This window comes from Ciona robusta, chromosome 3 (assembly GCF_009617815.1).
Source record: "Ciona robusta chromosome 3, ASM961781v2".
NCBI lineage: Eukaryota > Metazoa > Chordata > Ascidiacea > Phlebobranchia > Cionidae > Ciona > Ciona robusta.
Genome location: NC_143237.1, coordinates 9159707 through 9183620, shown reverse-complemented (window position 1 = coordinate 9183620; position 23914 = coordinate 9159707). Strand labels below are relative to the sequence as shown.

Genomic DNA, 23914 nt, shown 5'->3' with positions numbered 1-23914 from the left:
ACAACAACACTAGCCAAACAAACAAACCCATATACACCTTGTATTATGTCGGGCCTTCTGATTTATTTCACAATAAAACGTAAGAAAATGCATATTATCATTACACATGGAAAAAAGTTTAAGGTTCCTTTATAGAGTTTTTAACAAAGGCGGCAAGTGTGGCATCATCCACATTTCCTTTAAAATCAGATACTTGTTTTCCATTTTTAAACAGGATCACCGTTGGTATTGCACTTATCTGCATGAAAACAAACATTCAAAATACGTAGAAAATAATATTTGATAAACCATCGATTTTGAACACTTTTGTACCATCATGTATATATAGCAAATATGGTGCTCTAAATCTTTAGAGTACAAGTATTGTCCGATTTCATATGCTTCTTACCCACTTATAAGTTACTGATGTTTTCAGACACAACTCTATTACAGTAACTCTATTATACAATGTTATGGCAGCAGTGTACAAGAAGTTGCTATTCAACGATATGCATAATAATCCAAATTACAAATAACAAGTCTGGTGTCGTTGCCCACTTCCAGCTCAGAGAATGTAGGTGGGAGGCTTAATGCTGCTGCTGTGGGTGCTTGACGTTTGTGTTTTTGGACAAACACTTAACAGCAATTGCTCAAACCAACTGTTCCGTTATATTTCTAAATTAACTACCAAACATTAACAAAAAATCACAAACAAAGTTACACAGGTGGTAACCTGTAAGCAGGCATGAGGTGTATTAAACAAACACAGTTGTTATAAACTGTTATTGCTGCCGCATGGGTGTAAATTAAGAAGCTACATTAATTTAACATTTATACAAGACATGATACCTCATACTCCATAGCTACTTCTCCTACATCATCAACATCAACCTTAGCCAGCATCACTTTACCACCATATTTATCAACTTCCTTTTCCAAGTTTGGACCAAGTGTTTTACAAGGTTGACACCACCTGGAATGCAAACCACGCTTTATCTTTACAGGTTGTTGAATAAATTAGATACATTATACATACAAAATTGAATGTGTTTTCTTCTGGTCTTTTACAATGACAAGTATTGTTAAAAAAGTGTGGTTTGTGGTTTTGGACAAGTACTGTTAAATAATTACAGAAACGAACATACTCTGCATGGAAATCCACTATTATTGGAATCTTTGCCATCAAAACTCTTGCTTTAAAATCATCTTCGTCTTGAATGTGGAAATTTGTTGCAGTTTCGAGTTTCTGATCTCCTGGATGCAACCTTGTGGTTGAAGTGTGAAAGTTGTGCTGCAAACTCAAACTGCTTGTGTTGTTTACTGCAAAAGGTAAATTCAGAGTAATAGAAATAAAAGAAAAACCAAACAAACTTTAAATAAAGTAATGGTGGACTGGTGGGACCGTGGGAAACCTGTGGCATGATTGCCATATGCGACATACTATAATGTGGCCTGCAGAAGTATTTCATTTACGTATACAATAGAGTATTAAGACAAAACTAACTATGAAAAGTTTATTTAATGAATAAATTAAAAATGTTATAAACATAACACTTAATTCACCGTTCATGAACAAGAATCTTTGCGAAATTGCATGTTTGCAAACGACCTGCCTTGTAGCAAAATTTACAAGTCTTTTTCCCAATTGAAGTCTTACCGAATTTGACAACATGTTTATGATAAAAGCTGCATCAAAATAAAACCGTTATTTATTTCGTAAAGCACCGATAAAGGAAAATATAAGCAAAACTCCAATGCTCAATTTAATTAAAAGAGTTTTTTGTAAAGTGGGATTTCCCCAAGGCCGATATTTAAATCGGCTGATAAATACGTCAAAACTATACAAGAACGCTGTCTCATGATTGGAGAAATGGTATTAAAACACAATAGAGCACGCGGTTACTTTTACACGTACAAAATATATTCACTGTCGTTTTAAAATTAATTAATAATAGCATCTTGGACCAAGTCTGCAACTCATGTCATCGACTCTTTGACATCAACTTTGTGACACCGCATCGCAGTCAGACACGCATTTTCGCACAATCCCTTTATGCTCGTCGGCTTACAAGTCACCACACTTTCAGCTTTTTGTGTATGATTTCCGCTTTGATATTGCTTATAATTTGGATAATTAAAACCCATTAGTGACCGCTGGGTTGGAGCAATATCCGTTAAGTATCTTGCTGCCCAAGGACACATACGCCGATCAGTGTTGGTACCGCCGTCGAGCATCGAACCGGGGAAACTTCGGTTCCGATGCAGGCGCCCACTGAGCCATGGCGCCGGACAGCGGACCCACAAAAGTCGGGGCGTAAATAATTTCACAAAAGATATATATGAGAAAACAAAAAAAAGATGTTGTTAACCATAAAGCAAAGAAAAAAAATTGTTGGTTCAAACGGTGCTCTCCGGTGAAGAATCTTCAGGGGCGATGGCGAAGGTCGCTCGATGCAGTGTCACCTTTGTATAAGTATGAGCGCGATTTCCGTCCAATGCAGGTCTCGTTTCTTCTTAATTGCTTGCTTTGGTTGATACATTCTTTTTCTCTTTTTTTGATCACGTCGAGTTCAACACTTTTGGACACCGGATGTTGGTTTATATGTATATAGTTCGTGAGCTGACTGGAGATGAGCTGCAGTTGACTTCGTGCACTTGCGGGTGTCCAAAGCTATACTTCCTATAGTAATGGCGTAGCAACCACTTGGCGATTCTGGCTCTGCGCCAGGGACGGCAGGCTGCAAGGGAGGCAAAATGAGGCACACAGCACGAGAAATGAAGTAGAGAAAAAATAATTAAAAAAAGATAAACAAGAAAATGATTTACAGAGACAGTTAGCACACAAAAAATAAAGCTAAAAAAACAACAGCTAAAAAAGCTCGAGTTGCTTCTTGCGTGAAGTTGGATAGCTGTATGTACTACGTCTGTTGTTAAATTCTTAGTAACATATATTACGTCATAAATCTGTTGTTATAATCACGATTCATTTTCTCCGACAGTAGTTTCTGTAGTCAGGCCTCGTGTGCAGTAAAGCTAAGATACTGGTGTATTTTATTGTTTTGGCGTAGTTAGATGGGGAAGGCCGACGTAGTGTTGAGAATTGGCTGGCTTTACAGAATCAGTTTAGTTAGGGCAGAATAGGTTTTCTCTCTCAGCATCATAATTTTAGCTGGGTGTTTATTAAGGATTTGAGGTAGACTACCGGTGTGTCGTTGGGAAAGATTCTTCCGGTTACTTAGAAGACTCTTGGCGACCGGGGCTCTTATTGACTCTTAAAGGGGCATACCAACGAAAAATGAAAATTTGTATACGGATAGAGATTCCCAAATGTGACCTAAAGCTACCATCAAAGTTTTTAAAAATAATAATACAGCTTTTAAAAAAGTGCGTGAAAAAAAACCGCTAGAGTAAAAACATTCGGCTGTTTCGACAATGCATGTGATTTCCCATCAGAAAAAATCAATTTGCGGTTTTGAAACTTATTTTTTTCAAAAGCTGTTTCGTATTTTGAAACTTTATTGGTACTTTTATATCACAGTTGAGCATATCTATCAATACACAAATTTGATTTTTCGCTGGTATGCCCCTTTAACGATGGCACGGAAAAAAGTTTTAGCGAGTCTCTTACGTTTGGCCCTATGAGCATGGGAACATTGTACCCGGGGACTGAAGGGGCCCGGAGAGGTGGCTAATCACGAGCTCATTCCAGTCCTGTAAACTGCTGGTTCGAAAGTTTGATCTTCAATTGCGAGCTGTGAGAGGAGTTTCTCAAAGCTTAAAATGATAAAGTCATATTTACGTTCTATCATAAATGATGATCAGCTTTCAGATCTATCGTTTCCTTCTATAGAAAGAGACTTCGTTCAAAAACTTAATTTTGAAGATATTATCGTTGATTTTGTTCCGGCAAAAACTCGAAAAGTTCAATTTTGAGGCGGCTATTGATCTTTTTACTGCCCAATACATTTGTTGTCCATTTTTTATCTTTTATTTTTGGGCTTAACGCTGAGACAGTGAGGCTTCTGCTGTCTCAAACAATATAGAACTCCTGAGACGCGAAACTTTTTCAAAATTTGCTGCAGTCTACTTAGGGCAGCATTTTCAACAAAAGCCAAGGGCGGAAGCATATATGCTTCTACGCCTGCACTGCTTCCTATATAGTCTTGGTTATCTAGGTTAACGGTAGGTTGCATCCGCCGTGTTATGGGAAAGTGAGCGTAGTACTACGACGGGCCGCTACAAATAGTCTTTGTTTACTACCAAGAGTAAAAACATGTCCCATCTTACCCCACCCTGGTATATTTGGTAAGTTTATTACCAAGAGTGAAAACACGTCCCATCTCCCACCCTGGTATATTTACCACGAAAATTACGTTACGTCCTGACAATTGTAACGTGACCGACAGTTATATTCTTTATTGTCGGATAGCCTACGTGAGTATATTTTTACTGTTTTCGCTTTAAAATTAAATCATCAAATAAGTCACTGCACGTAGAGGGAAATCTTTGTCTTATTGTATAATTCGTTGGTATTGTCTCCATCCACAGTTAGTTCGCGTCAATAGGCTTAGACGAGGGTGCAGCATCCCGTACTGGTTTCGTTGGCTTTGTATCATAGGAATTGGCAATGACCGGATCCGACCATTCAATCATCGATGATGTATATGGTTTATAAATATCATTTGTCGGAAAAAACAATTACTATGAGCAAGGGTATATAATGATAAACGGGGACCATGGTTTTTTATAATCAGTTTATAAAGCTACACACAAGGTTGAATGAATGAACACTGTTTTATCGTCGAGTGACGCAGCAACATCAATATATTGCGCGTTCTGATTCTTATACTGATTCGTACAATGTCCGCTTATGAGTTACGACGTATGTTCATTTGTAGGTGATGATTAAGTTTCGGATTATTCAGAGGTCGTAGGTTTTTTGTTTTTCGAAATGGTTATTTAAGTAGACGTATAAAAACGTTATATCATAACAGTGGACCACCAGGCACGTAGCCACGAATGTGTTGATATAAATAAAGGTCTATAATTGTTACGGTCAGCGAAGAAAAATTTTAATACGAGCGGCTCGCGACGAAAGACAAATGTACGTTAATGGCCAGGTAAACGTGTTTTCCTCGCTTTTTGCTTTAGCTCGGGCTGGTATGCTCCATCAAATAAAGTGACTCACTGCCCCAGAAAAATGTTGTGATGTGACGGTGAGACATACAAAGATAAATTGAAGAACCTTATTGGGGCTGCATATGTAGAGAGCTTTAACATTGTTGACAGATCTTTGTGTCACAGAAATGGACCATTAGTCAAGTAAAGTTACCTTTTACTCTGCTGTTGGCTTGGGAATGCAAAATCGTTATTTAAAGTATCGTATGTTGTTGCATGACCTATACCGTTTTGCGGATCGAAGGAACAGTCAATATTTCTATCGAGTAATGCGGAAAGTCGTGATTGTTGGTGATAAATAAGAAGGTGACAAATGACTGTCAAGGAAAAATGTTGAACAGAAATACGATTTTCACTTTTGTGTCAATTTGAACAGAAATACGATTTCCACTTTTGTGTCCATTCGTTAAAGATAATACTGTACACGCATTCAGTGCAGAGCCGGTTTCGTCGTAAGCAGCTTATTTCTGTTTGGTTAGCACTTTGACAAATTCTTTGTTTGGTTAGTTCGATGTAAACGAACACGTCTACGCACCTGGTAGCGTTCAATTTCGCGCAAGGTCTTTAGTTGTGGTCGTATTGCGCCTTCGTGCACCTTGACCTGCACGTAAGCGACGTAACTTATTTTCGGCACGGAAATCGTACGACGTAAGCACGCATCTACAATTGCCAAACGTGACGTAAATATTCTACTTAGCGCTTATTTTGTAGAACAATGATTGATGCCGCTTTACAAAAGAAGCTTGAAATTGAACATTTGTGCGCGGAAATGGCGTATTTTTGTATTTCCTTTGTATTGTGCGGAAAAAAAGCGAAACTAGTCAGTCAACTATAAAACGCAGTTTGTTCTGCTTTAAAAGTACTACTACTGCAAGTCTAAATGCCGGCTTACTACCCGAATCTAGCTTTAAGTTCAAGTTTAAAAAGAATTGTTGGATTTAGCATTTTCAAGATGGTAGCTGCAGTCACGTTTTTGGGCGTGCTGACATTTCTGTTGTTGTCAAATGATGCGTCAACCAATACGGATGTTCACTGTGAGTACTCAAATGTTTATTAGCAATGAATCATCTAACAATAAACCCGTATAAATCATATTCAGAAAGAAATCACATTTTTAGGATGATGTCATATAAAGTAGTGCGGGGAATGTGGGACACCTTTTCATTATATTTTTTGGTCTCGTAAACCGTTTTTACAGTTTAAAACACGATCAAAATGTTTGAATACTATGTGCTAAAGGTGTTTCATCTTCCTCCATCCTACTTTAACATATTTTAGCACATTTAATTCCAGCAATCAATTATAGTCTGTACTACTTTGACCATCAGTTGGACATCACCATTCAATCATTCTATTACTTTTAGTCGTCAACGAAGCGGAGAAGTTAAACCCAGCTGTTTGTCTATCCAGTATTTAAAATCATATTAAAAGCATACGAGACTAAAATAGCTTAATAATTCATTTGTTTACCGAATCAAATTATCACATAAATTTGTATTTTGCAACATGAACAAACTTATACCCTTTTTGCATGGTAAAATGTTTATGCGGGTGTATATCATTGCCACGCCTCACAAAGATACAGCAGTTATACATTCCTTCATTCTTTAATTTACTATCAGCATGTTCTTTACAGACGATCCGTGTTGTTCGTTTCCATGCCAACACCAGTCAGTATGTACTTCACCCGACATGATTAGTTACCAATGTGATTGCACCGGTACAGGTTACTATGGCGACGAATGCCAACATCGTAAGTATATTACTTCTGTCGAATAGAAGGCAAAGCAATGTTCGATTGATTTTATTAACACCTTTCACACTGTAAAAAGGCTTTAATCGAATCGTTTCATAACATTAATTCGACCTATAAATTATACACGCTATATGAGTAAAAACTATACTTGAGTGTCAAATAAAAGCGTGGCTGATGCTAAACCCCCTTTAATTTTTAAACTATAGAGAAGCCAAACTAGTCGCTTCAAAAACTCATCTATAAATAAACATCTTCGCAGCCTACTTATCAACAAGAATTAAAAAATGGATCAAACCTTCAAAATCCACAACTCATTACATTCTAACACATTTTAAATGGGTTTGGACCATCGTTAACAACGTTTCATGGTTACGGAAAACCCTAATGAAAGCCGTTTTGGCCAGTAAGTATATTTTTGCTAGATATTTTGATTTTCTTCTATCGTTTCATATTAGGTAAAAAAAATATTACAAAATAAATTAGTCGCACCCACACGACTTTAAAAACGTTTCATTGTTAAAAACACGATTAGGGAATATGGGATATTATGTGCTAACGGTATTTACATTACCCCAAGATACTATTTTGTCCAAGATTTCTTCGTGCAGATACAAATAGTTTCCCATGTATTTAATATTTATTACTGTTTCTCTATTTTTTTTACAGTGAGAGTAAGTTCTGTGACGGAACCATCTCCGTACCGTGGTCTGAGTTCGTACCCTTCATGGTCGGCTTACATTAACGATACGATGTACGTACGAACTTTGCCCCCTGTTCCCACCAACTGCCCTACGCCCATGGGTGTAAAAGGTATAACAAAAATCGAATTGACTGAATAAATAAATATATAAATAAATATAATTTATTTGTCATCGCGCGGCGGACTATAAGACCGTTTTAAAAAGAAGGGTGTTCTGTTTGTAATAAATATCGTACGCAAGTTATAATGTATATTTGATTAAATACAATTCCACAGGAAAACCGGAACTGCCTGAAATTTCTGTTCTTTTGGAAAAGTTTTTTAAACGAAGGACATTCCAGCCTTGCCCACAAAGAACAAGTGTCCTTTTCCCTTTCTTCGCGCAACATTTCACTCACATGTTTTTCAAGACTGACCCGATGAAAGGAATGCCATACCAATGGGGAGACCAACTGGTAGGAGCACTTTTATTATACAATATGACAGACTATAGGTTTACAATACAATCAGTTGTAACATGGCCTACTATAGACACGGCCCACTATAGCCTACGTAACACAGCCTACTAGAGTCGTAACGCGGTATACTAAAGAATTACTATATTACTATCTCTAGTAGGCCGTGGTCACAATAAATGAATATACCTTGGTTTTTATCCTTGTGTGCATGGCGGGGCAACGACAGTCGTTATAACGCATGTGTTCTGTTCCATACACCTCGTTTTGTTTACTAGTTACAACATCGTTGGAAGAGGTTTTTTTACTGTATGGCTGACAATTTATAGTTTGTACAACTTAAAAGGGCCATTGGGTTAGAGCATAGCATGTATAAGTACATTTTAGTCATGCAATTTTCATTACATTTTAACACAGGTTGATCTTTCCCAAATATACGGGCATGGCGAGAAGCGACAACACGAGTTAAGAAGTCACGTAAATGGTAAACTGAAAGTTTCGCTTGTGGACGGCCACGAATTTCCACCATTGAGCAACCAGACAACTGCTAATATGTCGAACATCAATCTCTTGCCCCAGGAATACCAGTTTGTGTTTGGTCACCAAGGGTTCAGTTTGATGCCAACGTTTCTGATATGGTCAACTATTTGGTTACGGTAGGAAACGGTGTTTTAAAATATCAAATATATAAATGGATGAGTGTAACTTTCTTTATGTAAGCGGGTCAGGAAAACGAGAGTGGTTTGAAACAATGGTGTTTTGCTTCTTGCACCTCGTGCCAGCTAAAACGTTACCACGTATTTATATTTTGGGGGGGTTGCTTTTTTCGGTACGGCTGACAATTATTTTATATAAGGGCTGACATTGACTATCTAATTGTTTCCAATTCATTGTTAATTCCAGGGAACATAATCGAATTTGTGATTTAATAAAAGAAGAGAATCCTGCATGGGATGACGAACGAATTTTCCAAACTGCGCGTTTGGTGTTAACAGGTATAACAACGTAAAGTATTGTTGGGTAAGGTGGATACCGTTAGCACATAATACAGTAGTATGGAAGAAGATGGGACACCTTTTAACTCGATTTTCTCGACCCATTTAGTAGTAAACAAAGAACATTCAAATAATTATGAAACTACATCCTTACGACTCTAATAGACCGTTGTTAATTGTTTAAAACACGATCAGGATATTTTGATATTATGTGCTAAAGGTGTCCCATCTTCCCCCACCCTACTATATCCCATACTTCCGAATCGTGTTTTTTTAACAATACTATTTTTTGGTCCGTAAAATAAGGGCACTTAACTCTGTGAATATTTCTTTGGTACAACTAAATTTAACGGTAAAAAAAGAAGGAATAGACAACTTGCCCGAACCTACTACTATACTTGAAAAATATGATGATATGCTTTAATTTATTATAACATAATTACTTCAGGTGAAACGATCAAAGTTGTGATCGAAGATTACGTCCAGCACCTCAGTGGTTTCCATTACAAACTACTATACGACCCTGAACTTGTGCAAGGTGGTTCGCATTCGTTTCACAACCAAATTCACGTCGAGTTCCAGCTGTTATACCACTGGCATGCCCTGATGCCGGACCAAATAGAATTCAATGGAAAATCGTATACAATGAAAAGACTTCTTTTTAACCCAGAGCCAGTAGTGAAGGGAGGCTTAAAACGAACCATTGAAAATTTATCGAACCAATGGGCTGGCCAGGTGGAATATTTATAAAATATGGTTGCAGCTTTTACGTCAATTTTGTTATAAAAAACATATAGTATATAGGGTTGGGGAGGATGAAACATCTTAGCACACAATATCCAAATATCCTGATCGTTTTTAAACTATTAACAATAGTCTATGAGTGTCGTAAAAGACATAGTTTTATAATTCTTTGACTATTCTTTTTTTACTGCCAAATATTACGAGAAAATAGAATGAAAAGGTGTCCTATCTCCTCCCACCCTACTATAATACGTAATAGGTTGGGGTAAGATGGGACTTGTTTTCATGCTTTTCTTGTTCTTTATAGTATTTCAACCGTAACCCAGTGACTCTAAAAGAGCTTTGATTATTGTTAAACAACGCTATCAGAGGAGCTAAAGTTAAAAATATTCATATTAGGTTGCTGGCGGCAAAACTCAAGGAGCTGCCACGCTGCATGTAGCAGGTCTGGCGATCAAGAACGGTCGTGACTTGCGCATGCAATCTTTTAATGCTTACAAAGAGAAATTCGAAATGAAAAAATACACAACGTTTCAGGAACTTACTGGTATGTGTAATTATTGTGGTCGAGGGTATATGTGTCCTTAAGACTTTAGATGTGACATTACTGCCTGATACCATACGGTTAAAACAAACCCTCAAAATGGATCATCCCAAAACTATAACTTTTTAATTTACTTGTAAGCTTGTATGCTATGGTGTGTTATGCGAAGCCAGCAGCACGGAATATGCATAGCGCAAATTGTTGGTTTTGCCGCCATTTTTGAACTGCCACTTTTCCCATACCTTTTATCTACAGCGTGTTTAACGATTGTGAGCGTTTTGCTGTTGATTCCCTGTTTAACTTTAAAGAATGTGCAATCGTTACAGTTTTCGAAGAGATAAATAAAAAAACTGTGTTATGTTAATATGACACCCGTTTTTGTTTTTTTGGGTTGTCCTGGCAAACGAGGTAAATTATATCAGTAAATGTCATCTGAACTTCGATGATTCACATAATATGTCATCAATGTATTGTAAAAAATATTGAAAACATGATTTTGAAACAACATGACTTACTCATCAGGTGAAGAAGAAATGGCAGCAGAACTTCAAAAATTATACGGAGATATTGACGCTGTGGAGTATTATATTGGGATCATGTTGGAAAAAAGAAGAAGTCCTCAGCTGTTTGGTGAAACACTCACTGAAATGGGATCGCCGTATTCTCTGAAAGGTTTGATAAATTTTAATCTTTTTTGTTTTTTTGACGTTACCACTTATACATATTTAGTTATACCACTTTCACATTTAGTTTGAAGCAGTATTTTTAAATTAATGTAACTTTGATTTATCCTCGCGTGTATGAACACCCGTGGTACAACGAACGTCGTTTTCCGGCCACGCGAAGATAAAGCAACTTAAATTCATTCAATAAGATATGCAATGCTGATAAACAATGATAAACAGGTTTATATTCGAACCCAATCAACCATAAGGACTGGTGGAAGCCAAGTACATTTGGTGGACAGAAGATAATGGATGTTATCAAGAACACTAATCTACAGGTATAGTGTGAATTAATGAATCTTGTTTTATCCAAGTTTTGTTCATCAAAAAATATATTTTACTACAGATGTTACAGGTTTTTACCCGTCAACTTAAGGCGGTCAATATAAAACTAAACCAAAATTACTCATTCTCATGAAAAAACACATTATATACCGTAGCGAGGGTAAATTATAATCAACTAAGAAAAAGAAACTTTTCCCATTACACAAACAATAATTAAAGCGTTAAAATAATTTAGCCTAAAAATTTGATAAAAATCAAAAATTATTATGTTTTCGTCAGAGTTTGATTTGTCGTACTGTGGAGGGGTGTCCACACGCTTCGTTTACCGTACCAGATGGCGCCACCTACCGGTTACCGAGCGACAAACAAGACGTCGAAAATGACAGAACTTCTGCGATTCTAATCGAGCGCGCAAGAAACGCAGATGCCAACAAATACATGTGGACACAGGACGCGAAACCTAACTCAATACCCGATAAGGAATTATAACCGAAGCTCTGCCGATATTTACCAGTCTGAATATTATGATACTCCAGAGAGTCTGGAATATTTTTCTAAAGCCTATGCTAATAGGTTGGGGTAAAATAGTCTTGGTTTTTATTCGTTTTTGTCGTCCTATTTGGTAGTAAGTATATGATATTTACAGAATAATATAATCTTCACGACTTTTAAGAGTGTTAATAATTGTTAAAAACAGGATTAGGAAATATGGTATATACTATGGACTTTGACGGTATCCATCTTACCCTACACTACTATACATCAAAACAAAATATATTTATTATGTCGCTCATTATATTTGCGCTACATTTGATTTTTTACCGAGTATTATCGTTGCCTGTATTATAGAAACATTTGTTCCCTTAACCAGAAGAATACGAAATAAAACGTTGGTAACTTCAACATATAACAACATTGTAAGTTTTGCCTAGACTAGAGTTTGAATCCGTAATATTCGCACAGTTTAAAAGAAATTGCATCAAAACAATGTATACACTGCAGTATACACCAATTCTTTATAGCGTGTTACTTTACGTTTAAGGTACACAATGGTACATATGTGTATGGGTAAGCCTACGTATATGCAAAACTGGTACATATACATGTATATGCATAACCGTGGATTTTATATAACATACAGTAGGTTGGGGAATATGGGACACCTTTTAACTCTATTTTCTCGTTCCCTTTAGTAGTAAACAAAAATCATTTAAAGAATTATTAAACTATATATTTTCAGTACTCCTATAGGTCATTTTTTTAACTGTTTAAAACACGATCAGGTTATTTAGATATTATGTGCTAAAGGTGTCCTATCTTCCCCCAACCAACTTTATAACATAAATATATTAATATCATCGAAACTGTTGCTGGTTTATGTATATTGCATTAACGACCAATCCCAACTCATTTCAAATCTTACTTTGACCTATAGATGACAAGCCAAATGTACAGCCTATACCCAACAGGCTTTAACCAGGGAATAACTAAAATGGCGTATTAACAACCAACAGGCAAATTTTAAAATTATTATGCACTCACCGTATAAGTAATATAAAACAAAATAATACAAAACAATACGACACTACACTTACATGTTAACTTGCTAGCAACAAATTGAAAAACATCACAACCATTGAGTACACAGCACAACGGGAACCACATGTAACATTTACTAAATATTTTGACTACTGGTTGCTTAATCTTAAGCAGCAGGCCTTAAAAAGCGCCGACGTCATTGGCAAGTGATAATCAAACCCGCAACACGAAAGCATGCGCTCAATGGCAAAGAAAACTTCGCTGAAAACGATTTGATTAGCAAGCTCTTGTGTGTAAAATACATATCACAGAAGTTGTACAATGTTTGTGCAATGAATAAGCAAATGCTGCTACACTTTTGGTTTGAATTGTTTGGCCCTGAATTTCAATGTGCCGAAAACGACGATAAATCTCTTGTGTTTTATTTATTGCGAGTTTTAGTTCATATAAATGTTTGATAAACGCGTACGAATCGTACAGTACGATGCCACTTCTGGGCCTTTCTCGCGAGTAACACATCAACACTTTTCTTTTGTTTTATATACATAAACATAAATATTTTTACCGATATACGAAAAAGATGTCTGATATTTTTTCCCGGTGTTCGGTACAGGAAACGGGAGATGACAATGAAAGACAGGGTAAATACGGAAATGATGTGAAAAGAGAAAAGGGAGTCACATTCCGTCTATAATGCCCTTTTCTATCACACCGTATGCCGTAGCCCAAGCTTGCATTACTGGTGCATCGAGGTCCTTTTCAAGTACTGCTGATATTACACTCAACAAAACAGGTCCCATTGCCTGTAATAAAATAAACGTATCAACTTCATACGTGTTTTATGCTATATAGTGGGGTGGGGTAAGATAGGACATGCTTTTATTGTACGTCACATTTAGTAGTAAACAAAGAGTTTTACAGAATTATAAAGACAACTAAAAGAACGTTATTGTTAATTGTTTAAAACACAATGAGGAGATATGGGCTTTATATTTGCTTATAAACGACATCCCATCTTACCGTACAATACTGATACACATTATTTTAGGAAAACTCAAAAACTTTTACCGAGAAATATTTTCTTGGAATAGAACGTTTCACGTGTACTTTGCCAAGAAACAATAAATATTTCACCAGTTCTTCTCCGTTATCCAGAAGATTGATTATTTTGTCGATTGATAATCCAACTCTGTCGGTTTAAAATAATAAGACATTTGGAAAATTCTTGGGTTGCCAAAAATGATCAAAAATAATGAAAATGAAGTAACTATTGAAAAAAATATAACTGGTTCTACGTTTCCAATGAACGCTGTTTTGTACGCTATATTTTCAAATTTGTTTTTTACTTTTTTTGTCTTCATTTGTATTGCTTGTATATGATTTACAACGTACAGTTTATTTTCAGAAATAGCAAATATCAAGTAACTATAGTCAGGTGGTGAAGATGGGACACCTTTTCGTCACGACTTCCATGGACTGCTGTTAATTGTTTAAAACACGATGAGGATATTATGTGCTAAAGGTGTCCCATCTCCCCCCACAGTATTGTAATAAATAAATTGTAACTGTAACTACGTAGTTTAATATTGTGGTTAAAGGTATTGACCAGCGCCCGCTCGTTATAGGCCTAATTTTGAAGTTACCAAAACAGCAAATGCACAACACTGAGCAATGGGGTATATTATTCTATAATACCTGGACGCATGCCTCACGACTTTGGCATTTGATTTCAAAACTTCGATTTCAGTTTGCTGTGTAGGCGAAAGCACAGAATGAAAAAATGGAAGAGTTTCGGGGACATCATTGAACAACCTAAAACAAAAAGTTTTATTATAACACCAATATTTACCAATGTTATATGAAGATTATAATGTATCTTGGGCGAAATTCTATTTCGAAATTTATCTGATTTTTTTTGTTTACAAAAGCTAAATCTGTTTTGTACTTTCGCCAAGATTTTGAATAAAAAAGCCCTGGGGTACATGAGTCATCACAAAAAAAATAGGGCAGCCTAGTTAAAAACCTATAAATTGTACCACCGCAGAGAGTTAAATAAGTAATGAAAATACCTGTGTAATACAGCAAGTCCAACGTTACTCATCCCTAATTTTCCAATTGTTTGCCAAGAACTTCGTAATAATACAACTTGTTCGCTCGTCAAAGACATTGCAACCGACACTGTACTTCCAAGTAGTAGCTTTAAAAACTAAAGGGTTATATAACTATCTTAATACACAGCCTGAAATGAAAGAAACACCTATCACTGCAAACTTAAGGGACTTCTTTTGCTGTCGACACTTCTGAAACAAACGTGAAGTTGTTCGTGCCACGTAAACTTTTTGTCTGCTTTCTGAATAGCCTACCACGATTAATGAATCTAAGGGCAAACGGTCACAGACAACAGAAAACGTGATATAACTACCTTTACCTTGTTAAAGCAAAATGCAACCTACAAGATCCAGTACACGCACTCTAACAAGATTTTAAACAAGGCATAACTAAATTAAGCTGACCAACCACCAGAGCGTTTAGCTGCCACCACAGGCCTATACTTCTTAACCCAATTACGATTTTCGTAAATATACCGATAAATTATCTCAGCAATGTGTAAAAACAACGAAAGCCAATTAACATAATACAGTAGAATGGGGGAAGATGGGACACTTTTTAACTCTATTTTCTCGTCACATTTAGTAGTAACCAAAGAACATTTAAAGAATTATAAAACCGTATTCTTACGACTCCTATATACCGTTGTTAATTGTTTAAAACACGTTTAAGATTTCTGGATATTATGTGCTAAAGGTGTCCCATCTTCCCCCACCTACTATATATCAGTTTCCTGGCAAACCCAAGAAAAAGCTGATAAAATGTTTTCTTACGCACACTTTTATTTTTTACCTAATTATAACAAAAACCTTAACTTGGGTTAAGCAACCCGCAGGTTTTACTTTCGTATAGGGTTTACCAATAGCGTGTACCAAACGACTGTCATTTTGCGGCTAATTCCTTACACTATACTATTTTAATAAATTTGATCTTCATTCCTATCCAAAAGAGGAATAAAAATCCATATTATACGTTCCAGACAGCAGCACGTCAAAAACAAATGTTAGTTTTCTGTAGTTGACACGTTGATATAATGACGTGATTCGTAGCGCTTCAACAGCAGACATACGACCTCTGCATGCACTATATTGACTATACTATGTCCGGAGCAGTGGCTCCGTGGTTGCATTCTAAACCAAGGATACCGGGTTCGATGCTCGACATAGAACCATTTACGGCGTATTATGCCTAGGAGTAAGACACTTTAATTTTCATTGCTCCAACCAAGTGGTTACTAATGAGTTGTAGCACTCTGGGCTTCGGAGTAATGGAACAACTCTAGTCTAAACCCATTTACCTTGTAACAGCTCTTTTAAAGTGAGTAAAGTGAGTAATGCAACAACTGTTTACCAAATCTCGGATCCCATGACATGCCACGCTGTATAAAGTGTAGGATCTTGTCCACGTGGTAGAATAAAAAACCGGTACTTTGCAAAATAAAAAAATTAAATTAATATTTTTTCTACATGGTTTAATAAACTATATGGACACGATGGCATGGATTCGAAAGAAACGCGCAGTCAAGTGTCACAAGAAAATCAAAAAATAAACACCGGATTAAATATAAGCACCACTTTAAACCTACGATTGCGATGAACATTGATCCATATATGTAGTGCATTAAATTGTATAGTAGCCGTGTAACTAGAAAATGCTACATATGCTCTAACACTACATTATACTAGCGAAGTGCACGTCGCTATACCTGTACAGTGGTGCGGGTATTTTGTTCTATGTGATTAGGATTCTACTGCAAAATGGGAAGACGCTGAAAGAAATAAACGTACTATATGTATGTAGTAGGATGGGGTGAGATGGGACACCTTTTTATTCCATTTTCTCGTCCCATTTTGTAGTTAACAAATAACATTTAAAGAATTATAAAACCGTATCCTCCCGACTTCCCTAGACCGTTAATTGTTTAAAACACGATCAGGATATTTTGATATTATGTGCTAAAGGTATTCCATCTTTCTCCACCCTACTATATGAACAGGATAAATAAATTAATTTCCTCGTTGAATTACTATATAAATATGCTTCATTGCCTAACGCCTGGAATGTATCCAAATTGCATACAGTTCTCTGCAAAATCCGTGACCGCCGTTATATAATACGTTGGTGTTCGTGGTTGGTTAGTAAACAATCACGAACGTGAGGTTTCGAATTCGTGACGAAATGTCCAAAATGGTAAACCGAAGAATAGATCGGGAATTAAACGCGGCACTGCGGGACGCTTGTGTGTAAGGCCCCGGAAAGTTGAAGTTGGTGCAAAATAATGGAGCGCGGATTAGAGGAATTCGTACAGGTTTAAAAAACAACGTATTGCACATGCGTAATAAACTAAAGGCAGAATGACTGTCGCGACTCGACAACTCATTCAAAACATTCTCTCTCGTGGTTGACGTATAGACACGCAAAACTGAATGTACCTACACGGGACAGCAAGGGTTATCAACAACAAGCATAACGTCAATTGCGTATAACTCGAGTAGGTCCATGATAAAATGTCGGTCTCCTACAGGGTCAAGACCCATTGCTTTAATATGGTCTTCTGTGAGCGTTTTGTCACGTGACGAGGCAGCTTCCATTAAAGTCTCAAAGAGCTGATTGTTTTGGTGAATGAAGTAGCTATGGAGGAAGTAGATGTGAAAAAATGTGTATTAATAACCAACAAAAAAATTCTTTCTTTACGTTTTTTTGTTTGAAATGAGTTTGCTCCTATAGAGAAAAATATCTTTTTTTTGGTGGAAAGAAACTTCTTTTAAAAAAGCATCACAAACTTACGATTGATAAACTTCTTCTTCTGTTGGTACGTTGTCATCACCAATCTCTTGGTGAAATAATAAATCATTTCTACAAAACAAAAGAATAAATTTCTTGACCGTTTATTAAGACGTGACACAGCGGTTAGACTGGTCATCTTTTAACCAGAGGTTACAGGGTTTGTAACTCAATGTCACCACTATTGTGGTCTTATATGTCCTTGGGCAAGACACTTAGCGTCTATTGCTCCAACCTAGTGGGTAGGTGGGTTGTCCAAATTGTTGACTATACAGAAAAAGAATTGCAGCAACTTCAGGATGTTTGAAAAATATTTACTTCGAACTACTTGCCTGTGGTTTAAAAGGTTTTGATATTTTTCTTTATCAACTTTATTAACTTTGAGGAGATCTTTGGATTGTACGTCTGTTGATACGATCACTTGATTGTCAACATAGATATCATATAAACGAGATTTTTCACGGAAAATACGTTCAGTGGTGCCTGTCGTGTAAGTTTGGTTGAAAGTGGTTGGTTAAGGGAATAAAGGTTGCTTATTTATCCACGTGTGGCGGGGCAAGGGAAGTCATTATAAACATCATAAACCACTTACAGGTAACCAGGGGCAACTGAACACTTACGTAATTTTTTGGGCGATTAATTTTTCGGTATGTTTTGAACCTTTGTATGATAAATACTTTCATGTATGAAGAATAAAGCTACCACATATACGGTGTTCGGCCTTACCTTAACCCACTATATCACAATCAGCCGCTGGCCTATGCATATAACAGTACAGAGGAATAATTTGATCTTACAAGCAATGTAGTTCAATTCGTTTTCCACGTCTTCGATATCAGCAACGTTGATATAGAAATAAGGCTTGGGGGTTTTGTGTTCAAATCCATTCACCGCCACTTTTCCCAAACAGCATGCACAGTAAACTGTAATATGAAACAAAATCATTGTAAGAGCGTGATAGTTATCCATGTTGTTATTTTATATTTATTGTTTACTTTTTATTCCAATATTTATTTTATAAATACTATTTTATAAATATTCTGGTAGGGGAGAAATGTTTTATAAAAAACGTAAAACCTATTTACAATCACATGGTGGGCAACAACAGTTCTTATAACATGGTGTTCTGTTTCATAAACCTCATGCCTACCTTTGAGTTATCCCATATGTGACTTTTTTGGTAATTTTTGCTTCTCGTGTAAATATGTTTTAGCAAATTAAAAATAAATAAAAACCATCGTACCCCGATAACAAACAACACCGATTGGCGGCGGTGAAAAGAACAAAATCCTTTTTCCCAACAAAACAAGTTTCCACAGGACAAAAATATTTTCACCAAAAAATTTGATGAACTGGGAAAAGCAACCTGCAGGGTGGGTGATCTGTAAATAAATTTATTTAACTTAATTAATTTGTGTCTAAACAAATAAAATATAAAAATAATATATAAACCACTTAGACGGTGGTGTAAGAAAAAGTTAAAACGGTTCATACCAAACATTGAAAATAAAAACAGTATTTTTATGACAAGGTTCTTTTTATTTTAGGAAGTATATTATATAGGGTGGGTTGGGGTAAAAATGTTCACATTTATTCCCTCTTATCATTCCATTCAGTAGTAAACGAAGAATATTTACAGAAGAACTATATCTCAATACTCAAAAAGCGTTTTGTTATATTCTAATGCTATTCTTCTTACCCACACAGTAGATATACTGAATTTAACCTACTGGAAAAAATCTTGAGGAAAATGCTATGACGACTGACGTAGCAACATTTTCACGCATAATGATAAAATGACATTTGATCAATTAGTGTGTGGCAGGGGAGAAAATATCCCAGGGGTCATTACTGGTTGATGTGCCTCACTGGCATTATTAGCTTAATTATTGGACAGTGTTTATGTTATACAGTTGCGAGCATAAATGTGGGCCCTAGCAAAAAGTCCTGTTTTGAAAGTACAGGAAATTTTTAAAGAAAAAATTTAGGTCTAGATAACTCACGAAAAGGGTGATGTTATATAGATGTATAAATAATAGATATCAACAAAGCAGAGATTCGGAAATTGTAACATCTACTCTCTGTTGCATAGATTTTTGAACACTACATATGGGATTTTTAATTAGCAACCTATTAACTTTTCAGGTTCTGTTCATTTTTTATACACTATTTAATTAATTTATTGAAATGATATTAAAAACTTGAATCTGGCCCATACCAGATGTGTACAAGTTAGCAACAACTAATTAACTTTTAAAACAAATTTCTGGCTGACAATTTTTACAAATCATTAGCGACCACCGAGTTAGAACAATTGCAGTCAAAGGTCTTGCCTAAGCATAATACGCCGACAATAGTAGCAACATCAAGTATTGAACCGAATACCATTCAGTAAGGATGAGAGGGCGTAACAACAGCAAACACAATATTTATCATTCCACCTACTTTCATATGTGGGAACTGGTTTGTATTTTTAATATGATTTGCATTAGATGGTTGTTGAACCAAGGGTGGCAAGACACCGTGACGATCTTTGTAAAACTCCTCTAATTGGAGATAGTTGCCAGGTGTCTGCAGGTGGTGCCTAAAAAAACAAACATTTTTTCTATTTTTTGTATAATTTTGTCAAAAATGTTGTTTTTTTTTATTTTAACATTTTTTACAGTTTATGGTTTTGTAGATTAGTGGTCCCAACAGAAGAACTGGCAAAACATAAAATTGGGTCGCCATTTAATTGGATTAGTTTACCTACCTATTATAGATAGGTTTTCACAAAGCTTTTATTTTTTGTCAAAACTGAAAACCAGAACTTGACATCAATTTACACCAAATATTTGTGTTATAAAAATAAAAGGTTAGGAAGCACCATGGTAAAGTAGGAATTATGGCATTTTTGAAAATATAACTGGAAAAACAAGCAGCTGCGAAATTCCAGTTTGTGGTTTTACTATAGGGGTTGGAATACAAATAGGAATTAAATTATTAATGTAATAATACAAGCATCTGTTTTTCTCAAGGGAATTTTCCATGCCTCGTTTAAATAGTTAGAAATGACCACAGAACTAATGTGTATGATGGCTATATAAAACCTTGTCCTTTTTAGCAATAATGTTTTTTCCACAGTTTACAGTACAGTTATGTGCAAATAAAAAAGACTCTTTTTCATTAAAATCAATATTTGTTTTCTGGTTTGAGAAACCATTATTATATGCCTTTACAAGCATTGATAAAGTCATAATTGGTTTCCAGGAACAATTAAACAATATCTTGATGGAACAGCGACATGCAGGATACTGAGAACTTAAAGGAAACCACTTTATTACTATTACTAGGATACTTTATCATACTAAGATGCCTTACTTAGTAAATAATTGAGATAAAGTATTACAAAGACAGACTGCAAAGCAACACATTATACTTTTGGGACTTTGAACTAAGAAGCTGTTTGTTTAAGAGATTTTCAAGGCAGAAAAAACATTTTAACATCTTTAAATAAAGTAATTTGATGTATATATATAACGTTTTTATCCGTTGCATTTACGGACTATTATTTAGAACTATTGCAAAATTGTACTTTATTTTCCATTGCAAAAAATATCTGTATTTCAAGAGTCTATAATTTAATTTAGTGGGCCTACATTTTAACTATACATTTTCAAGTCAACACAACCGATTCAATAAAACGCAACAAACATTGAATTGGAAACCAACCTAACTTGCATCTCAAGGAACTGCATGTGACGGAACAATGTGGTGTACGTGGATGCGAGGATTCCAACCGACTTCATCCTCGCTCCTCTTTCTTCCACAGAATTAACTCGCATCTTCTCGAAACAACTCAATCCGAACAGGTTGTTTAGGCGGAAGTATCTGTGATGAGATGTGGTGGTGCCAATAAAATTGAATGAAGATAATTTATATATTCATGTTTGGTGAGGCAACGACAGTTGTTATAGCATGATTTTCTGTTTTGTGAACTTTGTGCCTGCTTACGAGTTGTCACATTTGTAACTTTAGGGGTGATTATTTTTTTATTTTTTTTAATGATGGCTGACAATTTAAACAAACCGGATTAGGGGGTTAGAAGCAACTTAGTTGGAGCAATTGTGGTGAATTGTAACAGTATTGAACCTATAAACATACTGCCACTGGTTATTAAGTGAATTAAATACCATTTATATACCATAACAAACACTAGTTATTAAGTGAAGAAAGTACCATAGAATTAAAGTATTAAACCAATGGGATAACAGAATATACAATAAGCAGATTTCATTACCAATTTAGCAGATTTCGTTATCTAAGACAACATCAAACTGTCAGTATTATTCAGACATAACTGAAGGACAAGGTCATTCAGAATAAATTGCCCCCTTTCAAAGGGAAATAGAATTAAGTGGAGATAGGTTGCAATTTGACAGCGTGGAACCCAGCTGATACCACGTTCTACGTTAATAATTCATGAGACCTTACATGAAATCAGACTCAACAGTATGGGCCCCACTTGGCATTGCTTTAAACTCTATGCTGGATAAATCTAGCTCTGATGGCGTCGACCATTCCACCATATTACCTGAAAGTTAAAGGGAAAATTAAAAAAATATATCAATGCAAAGTTAAAGTCCTCTTGCCAATCATAGAGTTAAGATTATAAATATACAATGTCATACAAGGACAGTGAAATCAGGCATATTGTGAACATAAACTGAAATGAACAAAAACAGTAGCCTATTACAGAACTTTTCCCCATCATAAATATTTATGTATTATATATGCATATGATTATAAAACACAACAGAAGGCAAATGTCAAACACACTGCTAAGGGCAGAAACTTACGGTAAGGAAGGTCACTTAAAGTGGTGTATCCATTTCCATATATATATATATATATATATATATGTGGACTTAGTAATTAAAAATACAAGGGAAACTTACATCTAAAATGCAATAAGTTCAAAAAATTACTAAAACCTCAGTATAATAACAACCTTCTTATTGTAATGCTGAATAATAACAATAAGTAAAAACACTCACTACCCACCACATCTGGTGTCAAAAGTAACGACAAACACGGAGACAATATAATCTGGTTCTTCTTCAGCTTCTGTTTGGTTAAACAACAAATCTATCGAATTGAAAGTATCAACCACTCCAATTTTGTTCTTTCTCTTTCCGAAAACAGACTTTTTTTGATTGTTTGAGTTAAAAGTATCATTCCCATCGTCTAATAACAAGGGTTTTGACTCCTCTTCATCCATTTTTAAAGTTAAGAAATTTTGGCGGAGTTTGTTACAGATTTTTTACCCTGTATTTGTTTCCAGTTCTAAATTTAACATTTCATTATGTGCTGCAAGTGTTGCCTACTTTCCTTTCCGTTTAGCCTGAAAACAAACGTTTTACTTATAATGACTACATTACTAAACAATGGTTTACATTGAAACCTATTAACCTTTGGCAAAGAACATACAAACAAGGAAATGTTTATCAATAATAGAGTAGGGCAGATTGATTACAAACTCATATTATGTTTGTTTTTCTGGCGCAAATAAGCTGCTATTGCAACAACAAACCTATACAGTAGTAACAGTACTGTAGCAACTATCGTTACACCCACGACCTACCTACTACCTATTGATAGAACTCAGTTAAATAAAAACTTTAGTCTGATTGCCTTGCCAATTTCATAAACTGACTTTAAAGTGGCGTCAAAAGCTGTCAAACAAAACCGCTTGCTTGCATATTTTATAAACTACACGCCAACCAAGCAACCGCGGATGCTTGTTGTTCGTGACGTCATCGGTGGACTGACTCAGGTTTTCAACGTGACGAGTCATGTGTTGCTCAAAACCAGAGTCCGTATATAAACATGTTTATATACGGACTCTGCTCAAAACCATTTCCAGAATTTTACCACATGCGTTGCTCGCCCCGGCGAAATTAGGCTCCAAACATTGATTTAGGCCGATGGCCGCTGTCTTACTGGCCATCAATCAAAAGTTTGTAAAATCGAGAACCTGTCAAAGTTTTCAATCAAGTACATCGCACTCCCTAATGCGAGTACTTCGTTTTTCGATATCAGAAAACTTATCGATGTACTGTCCTCTCTAATGAATGAGCAC

The 23914-nt window shown here is 35.8% G+C and overlaps 4 protein-coding genes across 5 annotated transcripts; 1 reads left to right on the top strand and 3 right to left on the bottom strand.

The window, feature by feature from the left end:
- Positions 1 to 38: 38 nt before the first annotated feature.
- LOC149739030 (putative thioredoxin-2) lies at positions 39 to 1747 on the bottom strand. Its single transcript, XM_089874676.1, has 4 exons — positions 1543 to 1747; positions 1125 to 1299; positions 829 to 952; positions 39 to 238 (listed from the first exon to the last, which is right to left on the bottom strand). The coding sequence occupies exons 1-4, from the start codon at positions 1649 to 1651 to the stop codon at positions 119 to 121; spliced, it is 528 nt and encodes a 175-aa protein (XP_089730802.1). The 5' UTR covers positions 1652 to 1747; the 3' UTR covers positions 39 to 118.
- A 4101-nt stretch (positions 1748 to 5848) lies between these two features.
- On the top strand, positions 5849 to 12274 carry LOC149739029 (prostaglandin G/H synthase 2-like). Of its 2 annotated transcripts, XM_089874663.1 has the most exons (13): positions 5849 to 6191; positions 6522 to 6566; positions 6794 to 6910; positions 7173 to 7316; positions 7580 to 7723; positions 7890 to 8068; positions 8486 to 8724; positions 8972 to 9063; positions 9512 to 9798; positions 10207 to 10354; positions 10874 to 11023; positions 11257 to 11354; positions 11641 to 12274. In XM_089874663.1, exons 1-13 carry the CDS (start codon positions 6038 to 6040, stop codon positions 11848 to 11850), a joined length of 2007 nt encoding a protein of 668 aa, XP_089730789.1. In that variant the 5' UTR covers positions 5849 to 6037; the 3' UTR covers positions 11851 to 12274. The 2 variants fall into 2 exon arrangements, with proteins under 2 accessions (XP_089730789.1, XP_089730790.1); XM_089874664.1 differs by lacking the exon at positions 6522 to 6566 and having other exon boundaries at positions 5853 to 6191.
- A 1036-nt stretch (positions 12275 to 13310) lies between these two features.
- On the bottom strand, positions 13311 to 15173 carry LOC149739028 (cytoglobin-1-like). The gene is made up of 4 exons (XM_089874677.1): positions 14970 to 15173; positions 14596 to 14712; positions 13969 to 14089; positions 13311 to 13703 (listed from the first exon to the last, which is right to left on the bottom strand). The coding sequence occupies exons 1-4, from the start codon at positions 15065 to 15067 to the stop codon at positions 13578 to 13580; spliced, it is 462 nt and encodes a 153-aa protein (XP_089730803.1). The 5' UTR covers positions 15068 to 15173; the 3' UTR covers positions 13311 to 13577.
- Positions 15174 to 16814: 1641 nt separating this feature from the next.
- On the bottom strand, positions 16815 to 23191 carry LOC149739027 (DENN domain-containing protein 11-like). Its single transcript, XM_089874670.1, has 9 exons — positions 22837 to 23191; positions 22267 to 22366; positions 21505 to 21663; positions 20239 to 20377; positions 19037 to 19175; positions 18591 to 18716; positions 18126 to 18276; positions 17797 to 17865; positions 16815 to 17640 (listed from the first exon to the last, which is right to left on the bottom strand). The coding sequence occupies exons 1-9, from the start codon at positions 23051 to 23053 to the stop codon at positions 17442 to 17444; spliced, it is 1299 nt and encodes a 432-aa protein (XP_089730796.1). The 5' UTR covers positions 23054 to 23191; the 3' UTR covers positions 16815 to 17441.
- Positions 23192 to 23914: the final 723 nt, after the last annotated feature.

What these genes read in the sequence shown, in the direction of transcription:
- LOC149739030 (XM_089874676.1), bottom strand. Translation starts at nt 1,651, where the DNA reads ATGTTGTCAAATTCGGTAAGACTTCAATTGGGAAAAAGACTTGTAAAT. An exon ending in AAGATTCTTGTTCATGAACG is followed by an intron (nt 1,300 to 1,542) that starts GTGAATTAAGTG and finishes TACCTTTTGCAG; the next exon opens with TAAACAACACAAGCAGTTTG. An exon ending in AAGTAGCTATGGAGTATGAG is followed by an intron (nt 239 to 828) that starts GTATCATGTCTT and finishes GTTTTCATGCAG; the next exon opens with ATAAGTGCAATACCAACGGT.
- LOC149739029 (XM_089874663.1), top strand. Translation starts at nt 6,038, where the DNA reads ATGCCGGCTTACTACCCGAATCTAGCTTTAAGTTCAAGTTTAAAAAGA. An exon ending in TACGCCCATGGGTGTAAAAG is followed by an intron (nt 7,724 to 7,889) that starts GTATAACAAAAA and finishes ACAATTCCACAG; the next exon opens with GAAAACCGGAACTGCCTGAA. An exon ending in TCAAGAACACTAATCTACAG is followed by an intron (nt 11,355 to 11,640) that starts GTATAGTGTGAA and finishes TGTTTTCGTCAG; the next exon opens with AGTTTGATTTGTCGTACTGT.
- LOC149739028 (XM_089874677.1), bottom strand. Translation starts at nt 15,067, where the DNA reads ATGTCTTTGACGAGCGAACAAGTTGTATTATTACGAAGTTCTTGGCAA. An exon ending in GGACTTGCTGTATTACACAG is followed by an intron (nt 14,713 to 14,969) that starts GTATTTTCATTA and finishes TTTTTGTTTTAG; the next exon opens with GTTGTTCAATGATGTCCCCG. An exon ending in TTCCAAGAAAATATTTCTCG is followed by an intron (nt 13,704 to 13,968) that starts GTAAAAGTTTTT and finishes ATTTTATTACAG; the next exon opens with GCAATGGGACCTGTTTTGTT.
- LOC149739027 (XM_089874670.1), bottom strand. Translation starts at nt 23,053, where the DNA reads ATGGATGAAGAGGAGTCAAAACCCTTGTTATTAGACGATGGGAATGAT. An exon ending in ACCAGTTCCCACATATGAAA is followed by an intron (nt 19,176 to 20,238) that starts GTAGGTGGAATG and finishes ATTTATTTACAG; the next exon opens with ATCACCCACCCTGCAGGTTG. An exon ending in GAAGAAGAAGTTTATCAATC is followed by an intron (nt 17,641 to 17,796) that starts GTAAGTTTGTGA and finishes CTTCCTCCATAG; the next exon opens with CTACTTCATTCACCAAAACA.